This window comes from Gigantopelta aegis, chromosome 6 (genome assembly GCF_016097555.1).
Source record: "Gigantopelta aegis isolate Gae_Host chromosome 6, Gae_host_genome, whole genome shotgun sequence".
NCBI classification, from domain to species: Eukaryota; Metazoa; Mollusca; class Gastropoda; order Neomphalida; family Peltospiridae; genus Gigantopelta; species Gigantopelta aegis.
Window position 1 is genome coordinate 9,714,421 of NC_054704.1, and position 16,462 is coordinate 9,730,882.

At 39.6% G+C, this 16,462-nt stretch overlaps 1 protein-coding gene across 1 annotated transcript; it reads left to right on the forward strand.

The window, feature by feature from the left end:
• Positions 1–1,033: 1,033 nt before the first annotated feature.
• Positions 1,034–16,462, forward strand: LOC121376110. Its single transcript, XM_041503906.1, has 5 exons — positions 1,034–1,127; positions 4,760–4,797; positions 5,595–5,732; positions 10,050–10,151; positions 15,118–16,462. Exons 1-5 carry the CDS (start codon positions 1,106–1,108, stop codon positions 15,298–15,300), a joined length of 483 nt encoding a protein of 160 aa, XP_041359840.1. The 5' UTR covers positions 1,034–1,105; the 3' UTR covers positions 15,301–16,462.

Consider the following 16,462-nt stretch of genomic DNA (forward strand, 5'->3'; position numbering starts at 1 on the left):
CTCTCAACAGGCCCTAATACTACTGACGTCAACGGTTGTTTTCTCACTCGTTCGCGGTCTGACAAGCAAACATTAAAGACATATCCCCTTGACCAACTTTCCAACTTTATTACATTTCATACATTTAATTTGACACAGGAATAACTTTTACTTATATTTTTAAAGTCAAATTTTATTATCTTTACCATCTTTATTTAAATAACTTGTTTTATGGAAGCAATATTTATAAGCAGCTGCAAGCGTTTTACATTTATTGGAGATGCAGTCCTCACTGGTTTAATATAACCACATCTGAAAGGAAGAGATCTATCTATCTATATGTTGGAAACTTACCTGTGAACATTAACTTTATTTCCATTTACTCATCACCTTTAAATAAATTTATAATTCTGAAAACTGGAACACTTCGTCTTTGACATCTGTGGATGTTATTTGTATTCTCTGGACTTTGTTAATATTCTTGGGACGCGGCCACAACAGTATGCATGTATGTATGTATATATGTATGTATGTGTATGTATGTATGTATGTATGTATGAATATATGTATGTATGTATGTGTGTGTGTGAGTGAGAGAGAGTGTGTGTGTGTGTGTGTGTGTGTGTGCAGGCACGTAGCATGGTGGACATTATGGGGGGGGGGGGGGGGCAATTGAACGAGCGCCGAAGGCGCGAGGTATTTGTGGGGTCCGGGGTCATGATTCAAAGGTTATCTGCTCGTTACTGTAACTCTCGCCGTTAATCTCGATCCGTTAGTCTCGATACAACTTTTACATTCAGTCGAGATGTAAAGGTTATAAAAAAAAAAAAGCCAAACATTATTGGTGGGGCGGGCCCCCTTAGCCACACACACTCTGCTACGGGCCTGGTGTGTGTGTGTGTGTGTGTGTGTGTGTGTGTGTGTGTGTGTGTGTGTGTGTGTGTGCGTGTGTGTGTGTGTGATGTTATAAGGTACAGTGCAAAAGCCAGGGTAGCAAACGTTTGTGTGGGTGTTTTTGTTCGGTCTGGTTGAACTCAACCCAGCTGTCGTTCGCTGACGTCATAGTGTTTATTCGACGTCATTCATCGCATGACGATTGAATGGACTAATGGCATAATGAAATCCAATGGCAGAGTCATATAACACAGGTTTGTAACACTGCAATATGTTCTTAAATCGAGAGCTGTTATTATACGAGCTGACTGATATTACAAAACGAGTGTCCGGATTCTTGTATTGGTTGAGCGAAAGCGAAGGTAATACATGAATCCGGACACGAGTTTCGTAAAACCAGTTCAACTCACACGCGAGTGTAATAATTTCTTTATTATCCATGTTAGTATTGTTTCTTTTTTTGTTTTTTATGAGTAACAAGGACCGTCTCAAAATCTTTGAACCAAAACTAGAAGGAGACGACGCAAAATCCGAACTAGGAGTCGGAAAACAACGTCATGTTATGACGTCGTTTCCCAAAATTACGCCATTACACTTGTTATTACACGTGTGCTTCATATGGGGTTTTTTTTATTTATTAACTCGGTTATGTTAAACCACATGGATAATAATTAATTGTATTACATATTCAATAATACGTACTATGTAAATATAGTCCCGAATATCAACATCTAATATACTTTACCATATTCAACTCAACAGCCGCAATAAGGGGTACATTAAGGCAATACTTTTCTTAACTATCAGTAAAAACCACACTTACTACGTCCCTCCGGACTACAGCCGCAACTAGTTATAGCACAATGTTACAGGGAATGCCATTAACGATACGTAAATAAAGTTGTCCCAAGGTTTGAATTTTTTTGTTACAGACGTTAACTGTTAATAATGTTTAAAAGCGCATGTTAAATCTTATATAGACGCGGATTCAGTGGTTTGTGAAATGGGGGCCCCGGTCATGGAAAGACGTGTTTGAACAAGCTTTTATTATTATCATCATTATTATTATTATTATGATTGTTATTGTTATTATTATTATTATTATTATTATTATTATGGGCGAGATGACATGACAACCGGACCATTCAGTGATGAGAATTAGTGGAGACACGTTTAATATTAGGTCTCACTACACAGTTTCTCATTGTGACACATGTTGTGGTTCACATATTCACTTCTAGGAATTGGGGAAGACTTAAAACAATAAGTATGTTTAATGGTAAGCCTTCTGGCTGTATTTTGCCCGTGTTATTTTGTAATATTGTGCATTGACTTTTTGGGACATGAGTTTTATAGCGCAAGTGACAGCCGGAGTGAATCGGTTAATGAACCACCTGTTCGGACCGGTACTATAGATGCGATCATATAGTAAAAAACTGAGACGGAAAGGTTCCCAATTTCGGAGTGAAAATAAAGGCTTATGTATAATGTATGTTCGCAATGGTGTATGTTGTTAGTGCCAACAAGAACCCGTTCTGTTGGCAATCTTCATTTGAAGTTGGACAATTTAACATGGATTTCAATGCCAGATTACATCTGTGTAGTGAGACCTTAGCCTGAGTACTCTGACGGTAAGAGAGCTAGACGGACATTTGGACAATCGACAGGCGTACGCTACAACAGCTTGCTCTGAATGTGCACGTTAAGCCCAATCACCTGACCTGACCTTGTTTATATGTATAGAAAGCTAAAAGCTAATAAGATGAAACAAACGTTTTGCCGTCCGTCAACTGTAAGATACAAATAAACCAGGGTCCTGGACAGACAGCAGCTGAGGTTTGTTTCAGGGATGAAAACAAATAAAAATTATGTCAATAGACAAAATGCCAACGGACAAAATGTCAGTGGAACAAATGTCAGCTATTAAAGTGGTACCCAGGTCAAAAAGTCAACTTTCAGATTATACATAATTTGTGAAAAAAAAAAAAAAAAAAAAAAAACCCACTAAAAAGCCATTACTATTATATAAATTGTATTTGACCCATCAAAACACTACTTGCATACATTTGACAGCAGTAAACTTGTATATGATTTTGTCAATAACAGAACAACATGGGTTATGGAATTTTGTTTTTAAATGCCAGTAATAAATGTTTATTAAAGACAGGCTGGCTAATGAGGCAACCGACAATGGAGTATCCTTTGAATATTCCAAATTGTGCAGTGAGAAAGGAACTCGAATTTCTCACCCTGCATTTGTTTCTGTCTCTGTCTGTCAGTCTGTCTATCTGTCTCTCTCTCTCTCTCTCTCTCTCTCTCTCTCTCTCTCTCTCTCTCTCTGTGTGTGTGTGTCTGTTTGTCTCTATCTGTCTCTGTTCATCTCTCTTTCTCTCTCTCTCTCTCTCTCTCTCTCTCTCTCTCTCTCTCTCTCTCTCTGTGTGTGTCTGTCTCTATCTGTCTCTGTTCATCTGTCTCTCTCTGTCTGTCTCTGTGTGTGTGTCTGTCTCTATCTGTCTCTGTTCATCTCTCTCTCTCTCTCTCTCTCTCTCTCTCTCTCTCTCTCTCTCTCTCTCTGTGTGTCTTTTTCTATCTGTCTCTGTTCATCTATCTCTCTCTCTCTCTCTCTCTCTCTCTCTCTCTCTCTCTCTCTCTCTCTCTCTCTCTCTCTCATACACACACACACACACACACACACACACACACACACACACACACAGATTGACATTTTGACCGAGATACCACATTGATGGTAGACACTTTGTCCACTGACATTTTGTCCGTTGACACCGTGTTGGAGGACAGTGTGCTTGAATCTTAGTCGGATATACTAGTAAGTATGACATTTTTTCCGTTGACATTCTATGTGCACACCGTGTTGGAGGACAGTGTGCTTGAATCTTAGTCAGATATACTAGTAAGTATGACATTTTGTCCGTTGACATTCTATCTGCACACCGTGTTGGAGGACAGTGTGCTTGAATCTTAGTCGGATATACTAGTAAGTATGACATTTTGTCCGTTGACATTCTATCTGCACACCGTGTTGGAGGACAGTGTGCTTGAATCTTAGTCGGATATACTAGTAAGTATGACATTTTGTCCGTTGACATTCTATCTGCACACCATGTTGGAGGACAGTGTGCTTGAATCTTAGTCGGATATACTAGTAAGTATGAAAACCATTTTTTACACACGTTAAGTACAATAACAATACTGAAACAAACATATTAGTACAAGCCAACCTATTACAAATAATATCCTTTCCAAATGGAAAAGAAAGAAACAAAGATGAATGCACTGTATTTCGACGTTTTCTTACTTCCACACTAGGGCCTCCACGAGTACAAACTATTGGACTCGAGTACTCGACAGTCAAACTCGGCGCGGACCCGAGTACCCGACACTTACACTATATCTCGTCCCACAGGAAACGCTCTTTTTCATGCTATGTAATTTACTACAAGTTATCTATTTCTGAGCCGATTGTTTTCTATATTGGACACAAAAATAGTATTTTTTGGTTATTTTCATCTTAATTCCAGCGCATGGATGCCAAATCATGTCATTGTATTGCATGCCAAACATGTTCATAATGTAACCCGCTGCAAGCACATGTCAAAATGACGTAAAAACTCTATTAAATGAGAGTGCTCGTCCTTGCACGGGTACTCGAGTCATGTGAACAGACTCGAATCTTGCTAGACTCGGCCCGTGCCCGAGTACTCGACCACTCGTGGAGACCCTACTCCACACAGATACAAACACACAAAACAGTGGGGCAAAAACGGAACTTCAAATGAGCATCTCGTAACAAAAAACAACAACCCAGAATAACGTTCTTGATGTTTTAAATATACATGTACGTAAATTATTTTTGCCGTTTCAGACACATTTCACGTCAGCGAAGGCCGGTCATTACTGGATGTAAGATGTTACGATCATTATTATATAGCTTGGATACACAGAGAGCGGCTCACACAGTAATACCAGCTAAACATTTAACTCGTGTTTACAGCCACTGAAGGTTCAAACACGATGTGTCGGTGTGGATGTGTCCAAGACCGGGGGTTGGTGGGGTAACGATGTGTCCGGTGTGGATGTGTCCAAGACAGGGGGTTGGTGGGGTAATAAGGCAGTGGAATGTACAATTTTAATTAGAATTTTTTTAGTTTTTTAATGCATCAATAACTAAATTTACAATTAGAATTTAAAAAATGAAAAAATAATTAAAAGAAAATTGTTTGACGCAGGCTTAAATATGAAATGACTTAGTCACAAATACACCCGGCAGCCAAACCCAAAAATATTTTTTGCGACTCCATTCCAGTCCGTAAACCAAAAATTTCCATTTCAGCAGGAATTTGTAGAGAGGTTGCTAGGTTTAGTTGTAACTTCAAGTTAACCGGTAGATACAAGGATATATCGATATTAGGTAAAAAAACCCACAAAAAAAAACAAAAAAACAACAACACCAAAACATCCTAGTAAAATTAAAACATAGATTAGGTAACTAATTTAACTTTCTAAATTATTAACAAGTATAGTATCATGCCTCGTATTAGTGAAGCGGAACTAAGATTTGGTCAGAGGAATTTGATTATTCAGACTACAAACATTACTCATATCTGACCAGTACCAAAATATATGTGTGGAATATATATATATATATATATATATATATATATATATATATATATATTTCCTTTTTTCTCTCTAATTAGCCGCAACAACCCTACACACAACAGCCTGGCTACGGGGCACACCATGGATACGGACCGCCAACGCATCAAGGATACGGACCGCCACCGCGGGGCTATGAACACACGCATACTGTTTACGAAGAGCACATATTTCCTCCAGTGGGTGTTCATGTTTGCGTTATAATAACCTCATCCAGTCAGTTTATTTCTCGTTCTCGCCAGGGTACCATGGCTGGCACATCTAAGGCCGTGGCATGTGCTATAATGTCTGTAGGATGGTCCATATAAAATATTACTTATTACTAAAGGGAAGATGTAGAGGGTTTCCTCTCTAAGTCCATATATTAAATTTCCGTTGCATTCATAGCAATATAATTCCATTTTATAATTACTGTTTTGTATTAGGCGTCTTGATTGGTTAAAATGCTACCACGTAATCTAAAAAACCCAACGTTCATTCTTCCATGAACCTGAAAATTGCACTTTTTCGGTAAACAAGGGAATCCCCGAGGATTCCATCGTTTCTATTTTTATCACAATTTCGTCTGCACTGTTAGTGAAGGTGACAATTCAGGCTTTAAACGATTCCGGTTTTGAACTGAGACACATAGGCCCTAATGTATATGATAGGCCACAAAAAAACGAAGCTTCTATTAGAAGTTATAGCAGAGAATGCTCAACAAATCAAAAGAGAGACATGAGCGCACCTCTGTCACATTTGACAAAAACACCAAATCGATAACTTACACGCGCGAAAACACATACTCCGTGCACACAATCACAAAATTCCTCTGAAGTCCACACACACAGTAACACTGACACTTTTCCCCTTTGAAGTCAGTGTTCACCTTCACTTTTTACTAATTAAACTTTAATTAAAATTTATAAAACCTAAATCATTATAATAAATCGGAAATTTGACGGGAAAAAACCCGAATGTAACTTTCTAAGGTATTAATACAGTTGTAAATCATTGTGGAATAGAGTTCGATTGGGTTTTTTAATATAGTTTTGTATAATGGCAATATTAATGCATTTGGAATTATAAGAATTGAACGTTATATTTTTGACGTTCATGCGATGATAGAACAGCTTTGCGCTAACGCGCTACGCCATTAATACAGTGTGTAAAACGGTTTTGTTTATCATCGCATGATCGTCAAAAATATAACGTTCAATTCTTAAATAATCAAATTTCTGTTACATTCATTACAACGTAACGACCCATCCCATTGGTCCAGACGTAGAAACGGCAGTTTGTTAATTTTTCGATGAATGTAAAAAAAAAAAAAAAAAAAAAAAAAAAAAAAAAAAAAACAAACGTCGTCAGGGAACGTCATATCTGATGACGTTATTTTATATGGGCAAGTTGTCTTATTCGCATTATTATTTATGGATAAAAAAAATAAAAAAATAAATAAAGTATGACGTTTTTGTTATTATTAGCCTGCATGATTCAAATTTAATTATAAGTATTGTCTGTTATTTCTGTTACAGTTTGCGGATGATTTTGTTTTCTTTTGTTACCCTGATGAACATAAAATAACTATTGTCCGAACCAAATTGTTAACAACTACGAAAAATTACTCTCCTACCTTTAATTGCCGTTAGATATCCTCCAAAGTTTGTCCAGACACAAATCTTGAAAAAAAACATTACAATGACACAGATTCCACATACCAGATGATAACCATGTCACCTATATCGACGTCGCTGAGAGCGCATAGGGAAAAAAGCATGTAATTTTGTATCAGCTGCCATTTTGACTTTTTATGGAATATTCTTCAAGAGGGGTGAAAGGATAGGACTTAATCTAACAACGTCATAACATGTTATGATATAAAAGCAAACGTGATGACGTCATATTATTATTTTTTTTTTTAATTATTATTACTATTATTATTATTTTAATGATACCACTAGAGATCATCGATTTCATAGTAATTGTGTCACATACTTTGGAGGCTTTCACCCCTCTTGAAGAGTATTCCATAAACAAGCAACATGGCAGACGGCAGAAAACTGCATGTATTTTTCCCTATGCAATCTCAGCAAAGACAATATCGGCGACATCGTTGCAGTCTCGTGTGTGGAATCTGTATATTTGTAGTGGGTTTTTTGCGATTTGTGTCTGGACAAACTTTGGAGGAAATCTAACGGCAATTAAAGGTGGGAGAGTAATTTTTTGTAGTTGTTAACAATTTGGTTCGGACAATAGTTAACAATCCTTAAATGTGAAAAGTACCAAATGGTTGACATTCAATATCCGATGATTAATGAATGAATGTGTTCTAGTGGTGTCGTTAAACAAAACAAACTAACTTTCAATCCAGTCAGTTATTGTGGGCGTGGTATCGCCCAGCGGTAGAACACTCGCCAGGGGTGCGATAGGTCGCAGGGTCACGATAGGTCTCCTGGGGCGCGATAGGTCGCATGGTCACGATAGGTCACCTGGGGCGCGATAGGTCGCAGTAAAATGATAGGTCGCTGGGGCGCGATACGTCGCAGGGTCACAATAGGTCGCCTGGGCGCGATACGTCGCAGGGTCACGATAGGTCGCCTGGGGCGCGATAGGTCGCCTGGAACGCAGTAGGTCGCCTGAGGAGCAATAGGTCGCAGGATCATGATAGGTCGCCTGGGGCGCGATAGGTCGCCTGGAGCGCGGTAGGTCGCCTGGGGAGCAATAGGTCGCAGGATCACGATAGGTCGCCTGTGGCGCGGTAGGTCGCCTGGGGCGCAATAGGTCGTAGGATCACGATAGGTCGCCTGGGGCGCGATAGGTCGCCTGGAGCGCGATAGGTCGACTGGAGCGCGGTAGGTCGCCTGTGGCGCGACAGGTCGCAGGATCACGATAGGTCGCCTGGGGCGCGATAGGTCGCCTGGACCGTGGTAGGTCGCCTGGACCGCGGTAGGTCGCCTGGGGTGCGATAGGTCGCAGGATCACGATAGGTCGCCTGGAGCGCCATAGGTCGCCTGGGGCGCGATAGGTCGCCTGGAGCGCGGTAGGTCGCCTGGGGCGCGATAGGTCGCAGGATCACGATAGTTTAGTTTCGTGTCAACCCGTGTCCCACAACTGGCATGTTAAGGGTCCTGTGGCCTAATTCATAAAGGTCTCTTAGGCTCTGTTAAACAACAAAGCATCCTCTTTGCAAGTCTTTTAGCATTGCACTGCGAGGTCGCAAAGTTGCGAGAGTTTAGTGAATTATGCCTCTGGTACGTTAAGGGTCCTGGCATTTTAAGGGTCCTGGTATATTAAGGGACCTGGTATGTTAAGGGTCCTGGTATGTTGAGGGTCCTGATATATAGTGTCATGACTATGGGCGGGTGCGTATAAAAGATCCATTTTTTGCTTTACCAAAAAGGGTAACAACGGCAGCTACTTTCCTAGAGGTCTCTGTTGACCATTTATCCTAATAACCACCTGTTAGAGACACGAAACAGTTGTCGTTTATAATGTGCTGATGTGCCGTTGAACAAATAGGCCTCTCCTTTATTATTTTTTCATATCGATTATTGAACATCGCTTGAATGAAGGACCTACTAGCGATACATACTGTGTTTCAGGCGGTTTTCGCGAACTACGAAACATACTGTGTTTCAGGCGGTTTTCACGAACTAGCGATATATACGGTGTTTCAGGCGGTTTTCACGAACTAGCGATACATACTGTGTTTCAGGCGGTTTTCAAGAACTAGCGATACATAATGTGTTTCATGGCGATTTTCACGAACTAGCGATACATACTGTGTTTTAGGCGGTTTTCCCGAACTAGCGATACATACTGTGTTTCAGGCGGTTTTCCCGAACTAGCGATACATACTGTGTTTCAGGCGGTTTTCCCGAACTAGCGATACATACTGTGTTTCATGGCGGTTTTCCCGAACTAGCGATACATACTGTGTTTCAGGCGGTTTTCAAGAACTAGCGATACATACTGTGTTTCAGGCGGTCTTCAAGATCTAGCGATACATACTGTGTTTCAGGCGGTTTTCAAGAACTAGCGATACATACTGTGTTTCAGGCGGTTTTCACGAACTAGCGATACATAATGTGTTTCATGGCGGTTTTCACGAACTAGCGATACATACTGTGTTTCAGGCGGTTTTCAAGAACTAGCGATACTTACTGTGTTTCGGGCGGTTTTCAAGAACTAGCGATATATACTGTGTTTCTGGCGGTTTTCAAGAACTAACGATACATACTGTGTTTCAGGCTGTTTTTTAGAACTAGCGATACATACTGTGTTTCAGGCGGTTTTCAAGAACTAGCGATACATACCGTGTTTCAGGCGGTTTTCCCGAACTAGCGATACATAATGTGTTTTAGGCGGTTTTCCGAACTAGCGATACATGCTGTGTTTCAGGCGGTTTTCCCGAACTAGCGATACATACTGTGTTTCAGGCGGTTTTCACGAACTAGGATACATACTGTGTTTCAGGCGGTTTTCACGAACTAGCGATACATACTGTGTTTCAGACCTGCCCGGTGGGCCAGCCGCCAGACTACTTGATCCTGTCTTTGATATCGTGCTGTTTCTGCTGGCCCTTAGCACTGGCTGCTGTCGTGGCGTCATTCAGCGTAAGTTACTTTCGTTTTCATTTCATTTTTTTTTTCATTTTTTTTTTCTTTGTTTTATTGTTCTTAGGGGCGGATATAGAAATTTGAAAGGGGGAGGGGCGTGAAATAGTTTAACTACTACTATTTGGTCAAATGCACCACAAAGTTGCACAGTTTCTGTTTTAAAAAGTGATATTGTGTCTGTCAAAAAGGGTCTGTGCAGTGTAACTCAAAGTAGGAGGCGCACACATCTTTCTGGTAGTGTGTACAACGTGGACATTGACTAAAGCACAAGTACGTTTGCTGAGAGATGTGCGCAATCTTGTCAGTGTAACAAACAATGTAGGTAGAAGGGATTTCAGACTAGTATTTGGAGACCATCCATAAAGTATTTATTTTTCAAAATCAAGGATTCTTTTAGCACCATGTACAATTTTTGTACATTTGATCATTAGCCCCCCCCCCCCCCCCCCAAACTGAAAAGTACATCGGATACAATTAGGAGCATAGTTTGCATTCATCTGACACGAATAAAAGAATGAATTTTGTCGTATATACCCCCTCCTCTTGTAATGCCCGAACCTTCCCCCTCCCAATGGGCCAATGTACGTTATGAATGGCCCCTTGCTGCATTATAAAAAATAGTCAATAACAAATAGTTTTCCACCCGACAAACTGTAACAATAGAGCAAATACTAGTATGCCACAAAAAGGGTATCACCTCTTGTACCCCCAGGATCTGCCTGTGTAACATACTGACGTGTCTATGCATAATAGAAAAACCTGAAACATTTCAACACGATTTCTTGCAGCGACATAAATGGAATTTTTTACATGCATTAATGGCCTATGGTAGAATTGTACACACTGACTTGTAGCTCTCCGTTGGGCTGGATCTAGCTCAGTGCTCTGAGGATGCTGGTCTAGTTAAAGCACAGATATCTGTATTAATTATTGCCTCCGCAGTGGCCCAGTATGTTTTCTTGCTCCTATCAATGAACAAAAACATTTCGTCACAGCAGCCAAAGTAACATGTGCAATGAAAGACACCTGCCAGGTCCTAGATTTCAAGACATCACATGGGCATCCAATTATTGAAAAGTGTTTCCAGCATCAAAAACAAACCATGGCTATACAACTATTCAGTTTTACAGATGTTGTTGCGCTTGCCAGAACCATATTTGGATCTTAGAACGTCTTTCACCGACAGCATCACCTACTTAAAGCAAAATGTCTGTACTTGACAAGAAATGTAATAAAGCCTGGAACTTTAAAGTACTTCAAGAAAGATGTTGTTCGGATTTATTATGAGCACGAGGTCATTTGAAGAAGAGATTATTCATCTTGAAACGATCTGAGAAACAAACCATCCCTTCATAAATATACATATGGAAATAAATTAAGCAACACCCAATTCACAGACCTATAATTCTGTGAATTAAGAAAACAGAGCATTTTCCTGAATGATATATTAACATGTGGCATCTTGCTGAATAGCATGACTTTTGTGGAGATATTCAATGCACGTGCAATGATGAACAATGCACGTGAAATGTCATACCCTCAACCGTGTTGAAATCAAGTTTGTAATGGTTACATGTCACACTCTCTCCTGTCAGTTTGCATTGAATATTCAGTACCATAATTATCATGGCACGTCGTAAATTGTCAGAGGCTACAAGGTGGAAAATTATTGGCATGAGAAATGCAGGAATGTCCCTCAGACAAATTGGACGTCAACTTGGGCGCAATATTTCCATCATTTGAAAACTGTTGAACAAACACAGGGCTACCAATGATGTTAAAGATCGTCCAAGACCTGGCAGACCCCGTAAGACAACAATAAGAGAGGATAGAGCATTTTTGAGACTTGTTAGGCGCCGTTCATGGTACTCAATCACATCTTTAAAACAACAGTGGTTACCAGAGAGAGCCATTTCCTACAGGACCGTCAGGAATCGGCTGAAAGCAGCAGGATACAGGGTCAGAAGACCCATCAAGCGTATAAAACTGTCTCCAACTCACAAAGCAGCACAACTTGCCTGGTGTAATCAACGTGTTCGCTGGAACATTGCATCATGGCGGAGGGTTCACTTTTCCAATGAGAGTCGTTTCTTATTGCATATGGTGGATGGTCGTACACGTGTCTCGACACAAAGGAACACAGCCATGGTTCCCCGCAAAATCCAGGAGACGGTTCCCTTTTGGGGAGGGTCAGTCATGGTATGGGGATGCATTTCCTTGGGTTGCAAGATGGACCTCATCACCATTCATGGTAACCTTAATGGGAGATCCTTAACAGGAGATCCTTGAGAGAGCTGTTGTCCCCCATTTTGATAATCATCCTCTAGCTACAAGACCCATCTTCATGCATGACAATGAAGGTCTCACAGAGCACGTGCTGTCACCCAGTTCTTGCAACAGAATACTGTTGAGACCATTCCATGGCCAGCCATGAGTCCAGATCTCAATTCCATTGAGTATCTGTGGGACATTTTAGGCCGTCGTGTCCGACAGAGAGACCCACCTGTTCAGACTCTCAATGAATTGACTGCTGCTTTGCATGAGGATTGGAACAGGATTCCTCAAAATCAAATCCAGAAATTGATCCAAGGGATGAGGAGGTGTCTTGAAGCAGTTGTTCGCGTGCAGGGAGGTTATACCAGATACTGATGGAAAGTCAATATTTGGACTTGCCAGACATTATTCTTCAATTCCGTGAACCAGATGTATGTATGGTACTGACAGTTAAGTCTGTGCAACAACAGTGAAATTCGTAATGTTTTCGAATGAAATGAAATCATTTTCCAAATCTGTACCATCTTCAAATATACCACATTATGTCATGGTATTATTGGCTATGTTTCTCCTCATCTCTTTTTGTTCACTGAAAATTTCATATGGTATGGAAATCTTTGACACATTTCATGCACCAGTTCATTAAAGTTGCTCAGTCTGAGCAAATAGGGTGTTGCTTAATAAATGTCCATATGTATATATCATACTGTTCATTGCCCATCTTAATAAGTCTATTCATTATATCATTGAAAACTTGGACTTCAATGCCTCTTCAATACCTCGTGTATTTGCTGCTTTGTCTAAATATATTTTCCATACGTCCCAACTTTATATCTCGCAGAAATGTCTTTTGGGTGTATTTGGTCTGTTCATGGTTCTGAGATTTTCCAACTTTTTACCGATCTTCATAGATGACTCCAGCTATACTGCCACCTTTCACAGAAGCATTATTTGGCTCATATTCCTGGTCAATAGCAACAACAGAGAATGATTATCATGTTGTTTTATTTTCACTGTGAAGCACCCTGTAAAATTCCAGCATATACAACAACGTTGTATTCATTATGTGTTCTCAAATCTTGCAAATGGACCAAAAGTCACCTAGTTTGTGTTGTTTCAAGAAACCAATAATGATAAAATACTACATACAAAAAGAAGTTTGCTTTTCAAATGTTCAGAGACGGAGCATTACTTTTATTTCCAGCTGAAGAACTGGAAAACAAAACTGGAACGGAGTTCGTGATTTAGCTCTGTGATTGCAACAGTCTTTGACCAACATGAAATATAAATTATACATACCTTCTACTGTAGGATGGTGGAGATGTTTCACATTAGCGGTTCTGGGGAAAGGAATCCTGAAGAGGCAACTTCAGCCTATATATACTAGGACATCCACTATCTTCAAGAAGATTTGCTACCACATTGAGAGCCGCCATATTCATATTGAAGCACAATTAAGTGATATTCACTATAACTTAATGGACATAATATACATTCGATCGGTCTGTCATAGGCATACAAAAGGTTGTCCAGGATGAACATTTGGTAGTGGGATTCAGAATGCCAATTAACTTCCATCTTCACCACACATTGAGTGATGAATAGGCTGCATTACAAAAAAAAAAAAAAACCTCAGCATACAAGAGAACTTGTTGTCGCATTCTTCTCATGGGTGGTACTGACTGGTTAATGGTTATCATGGAATACAGACCACGAAATAATCTCACTTTCGTCCCCATCACACACCATTCAAATTTTTTATTCCAGGCGCATGTGACTCGTATGCCCTACAAGGTTCATGCCTGCAATATGTGCATTGGGCATATGTACTAACCAATTTAATTTGAATCCTGTGAATGTTTGCAACAATTAAATATGTAAATCACGTTACCAAAGAGACAAGGTGGTCATAACCCTTCTCCAAAGAACCGCGTTTGACATTAATTCCGATGCTGCCCTTAAAATATTTATTAAATAGAAGCCATACTAGTCTAGTAAAAACTGTGAACATATATGTTAGCTATTAAAACACTACAACATGAAATTGTCATTAAGCAGTAAACTACAAGATGTGTAATGTACTTATATATGTAAATCTGTGTAATTAAGTGTGTAAATACCAATAAATGTGTTCAGTTACGACAGCTACACTGGCTTTCATGACAGCCGAAGTGGCTATTTAAAAAAATAGCTGCGACAACAATCACAGAATAAATCTCCAATGTTCCTATTTCAAAAATATTTTCTAATAGATGTCTTAAATGCAAAATGGCATTTTTTTTAATCATTAAAAACACACATTTGTCCATGATGGATATTAAATAATATAAGTGTACATTATAACTAATAAACGTGTACTGTGTAAATAATTTAAAAAATTACTAAGACCCAAAACACACCGAGTCTGGGTCTGGGTCTGGGTCTGGCGAGTGTGCTGTTGGTTATTAAGAAAAAATAATGAGTAAGGTTCGAACATTGCGCAGCTGCCAGTCTGGCGGTGTAGAAACATAACGCATGTTTTAGGACGTCTGTTGCCAGATCTGTAGTTGACGTCAGCACAGACGCGTTGTGTTTTGTCACATTCGATTCAATACGTTTCATTTTGGACTGGCACCAAACTCGCCAGACCCAGGCCGAAACCCAGACCCGGTGTGGTTAGGGCCTAAGCTTTTCTTCTTATTTGTTCCAGTCCAGGAACGCGTCTGATTCTTGTGACTACGACAAGGCACGACGTCACGGGGAGTTGGCAAAGAACATCGCCATATCCGCCATCGTGTGCGGCGTCGTGTTGTTCTGCATCTTCATCATTGTCAGGATTGTGGGCTACAGCCACCCCGTCATACACTTCCGACACGAATACGCTAACACCTAGTCCACCGCAGAGCAAGTCGCTTTAACATTTAGTCTTGAATGTTGTGTTTCTTGTTTGTTGACGACTCTTCAATTTACTGAAGTGTGTGTGTGTGGGGGGGGGGGGGGGGGGGGGGAGTTGTTAAAGAAACGTTTATATATATTCACTGTTTATAGTAACTACAATTTTTTCCGTCTTAATTAACGCCAAAAAAGTATGAATTGATGTAGAGTGTAAATAGACATGTGCAGGTATTATATAATCATGGTCATTTTAATATCTGCAAAATTTAATAATTTAATTTCGGCACAAAGTTCGTATTTAGAGTCCCCTGCCGGTCTAACCAGAGGGGACAATAGATTTTATCTCCGTACTTCTGTCTGTCTGTCTGTCTGTCTGTCTGTCCCACATATAGTTTGAGATACTGAGCTGACATTTTGTGTGTAGCTTTATTTGTACCGTTACAGTGCAAGTTATGGCCCAAGAACTTAGGAGGTACGAACATTTGTTTTGCGATTTACTCATTTGTTTGGACCTTGAAATTAGGATATATGAAACTTTGTTTTTTAGTGTGGGTTTTTTGTTTTGGCTTTATCATATACTGTTATTGATCAAGTTTACAAACTATTCACAGAGTTATCGCCCCTTGAATTTAGGAGATACGAAAATGTTTTGGGCCCGTAAGGGACATGTATTGCCTTAACAGTACTCTCAAAATGCTTGTTGCATTTATTGTCTTTGCTATACCAACATTACATTTTTAATAAAATGTATTTGTTTTACTCTCTCTCTCTCTCTCTCTCTCTCTCTCTCTCTCTCTCTCTCTCTCTCTCTCTCTCTCTCTCTCTCTCTCTCTCTCTCTCTCTCTCTCTCTCTCTCTCTCTCTCTCTCTCTCTCTATGTGTGTCTGTGTGTATGTCAGAAACATAAAAATATTATACATTTATATTATTATTATTGTAAATATCATAAATGTATTAAGTTGTATTAACAATACTGCGTTGTAATAAATAATTACAAAGATATATCAATATTGGTCCTATGGATTTATGGGTTTATGTAGGACAAAAATATTTTGTTTAGTTGCTTTGTCTGAAATAATAAATAAAACTAAAAGCTATTTATTTATCTTGTTCAAAACTGAAATAAATATATTACAAAATTGTCTTTATATTACACCATAA

Coding starts and splice junctions, on each gene's coding strand:
- LOC121376110 (XM_041503906.1), top strand. CDS start 1,106: ATGGCAGAGTCATATAACACAG. Junction 1,128..4,759: donor GGCAGAGTCATATAACACAG/GTTTGTAACACT, acceptor TTGCCGTTTCAG/ACACATTTCACGTCAGCGAA. Junction 10,152..15,117: donor CTGTCGTGGCGTCATTCAGC/GTAAGTTACTTT, acceptor TATTTGTTCCAG/TCCAGGAACGCGTCTGATTC.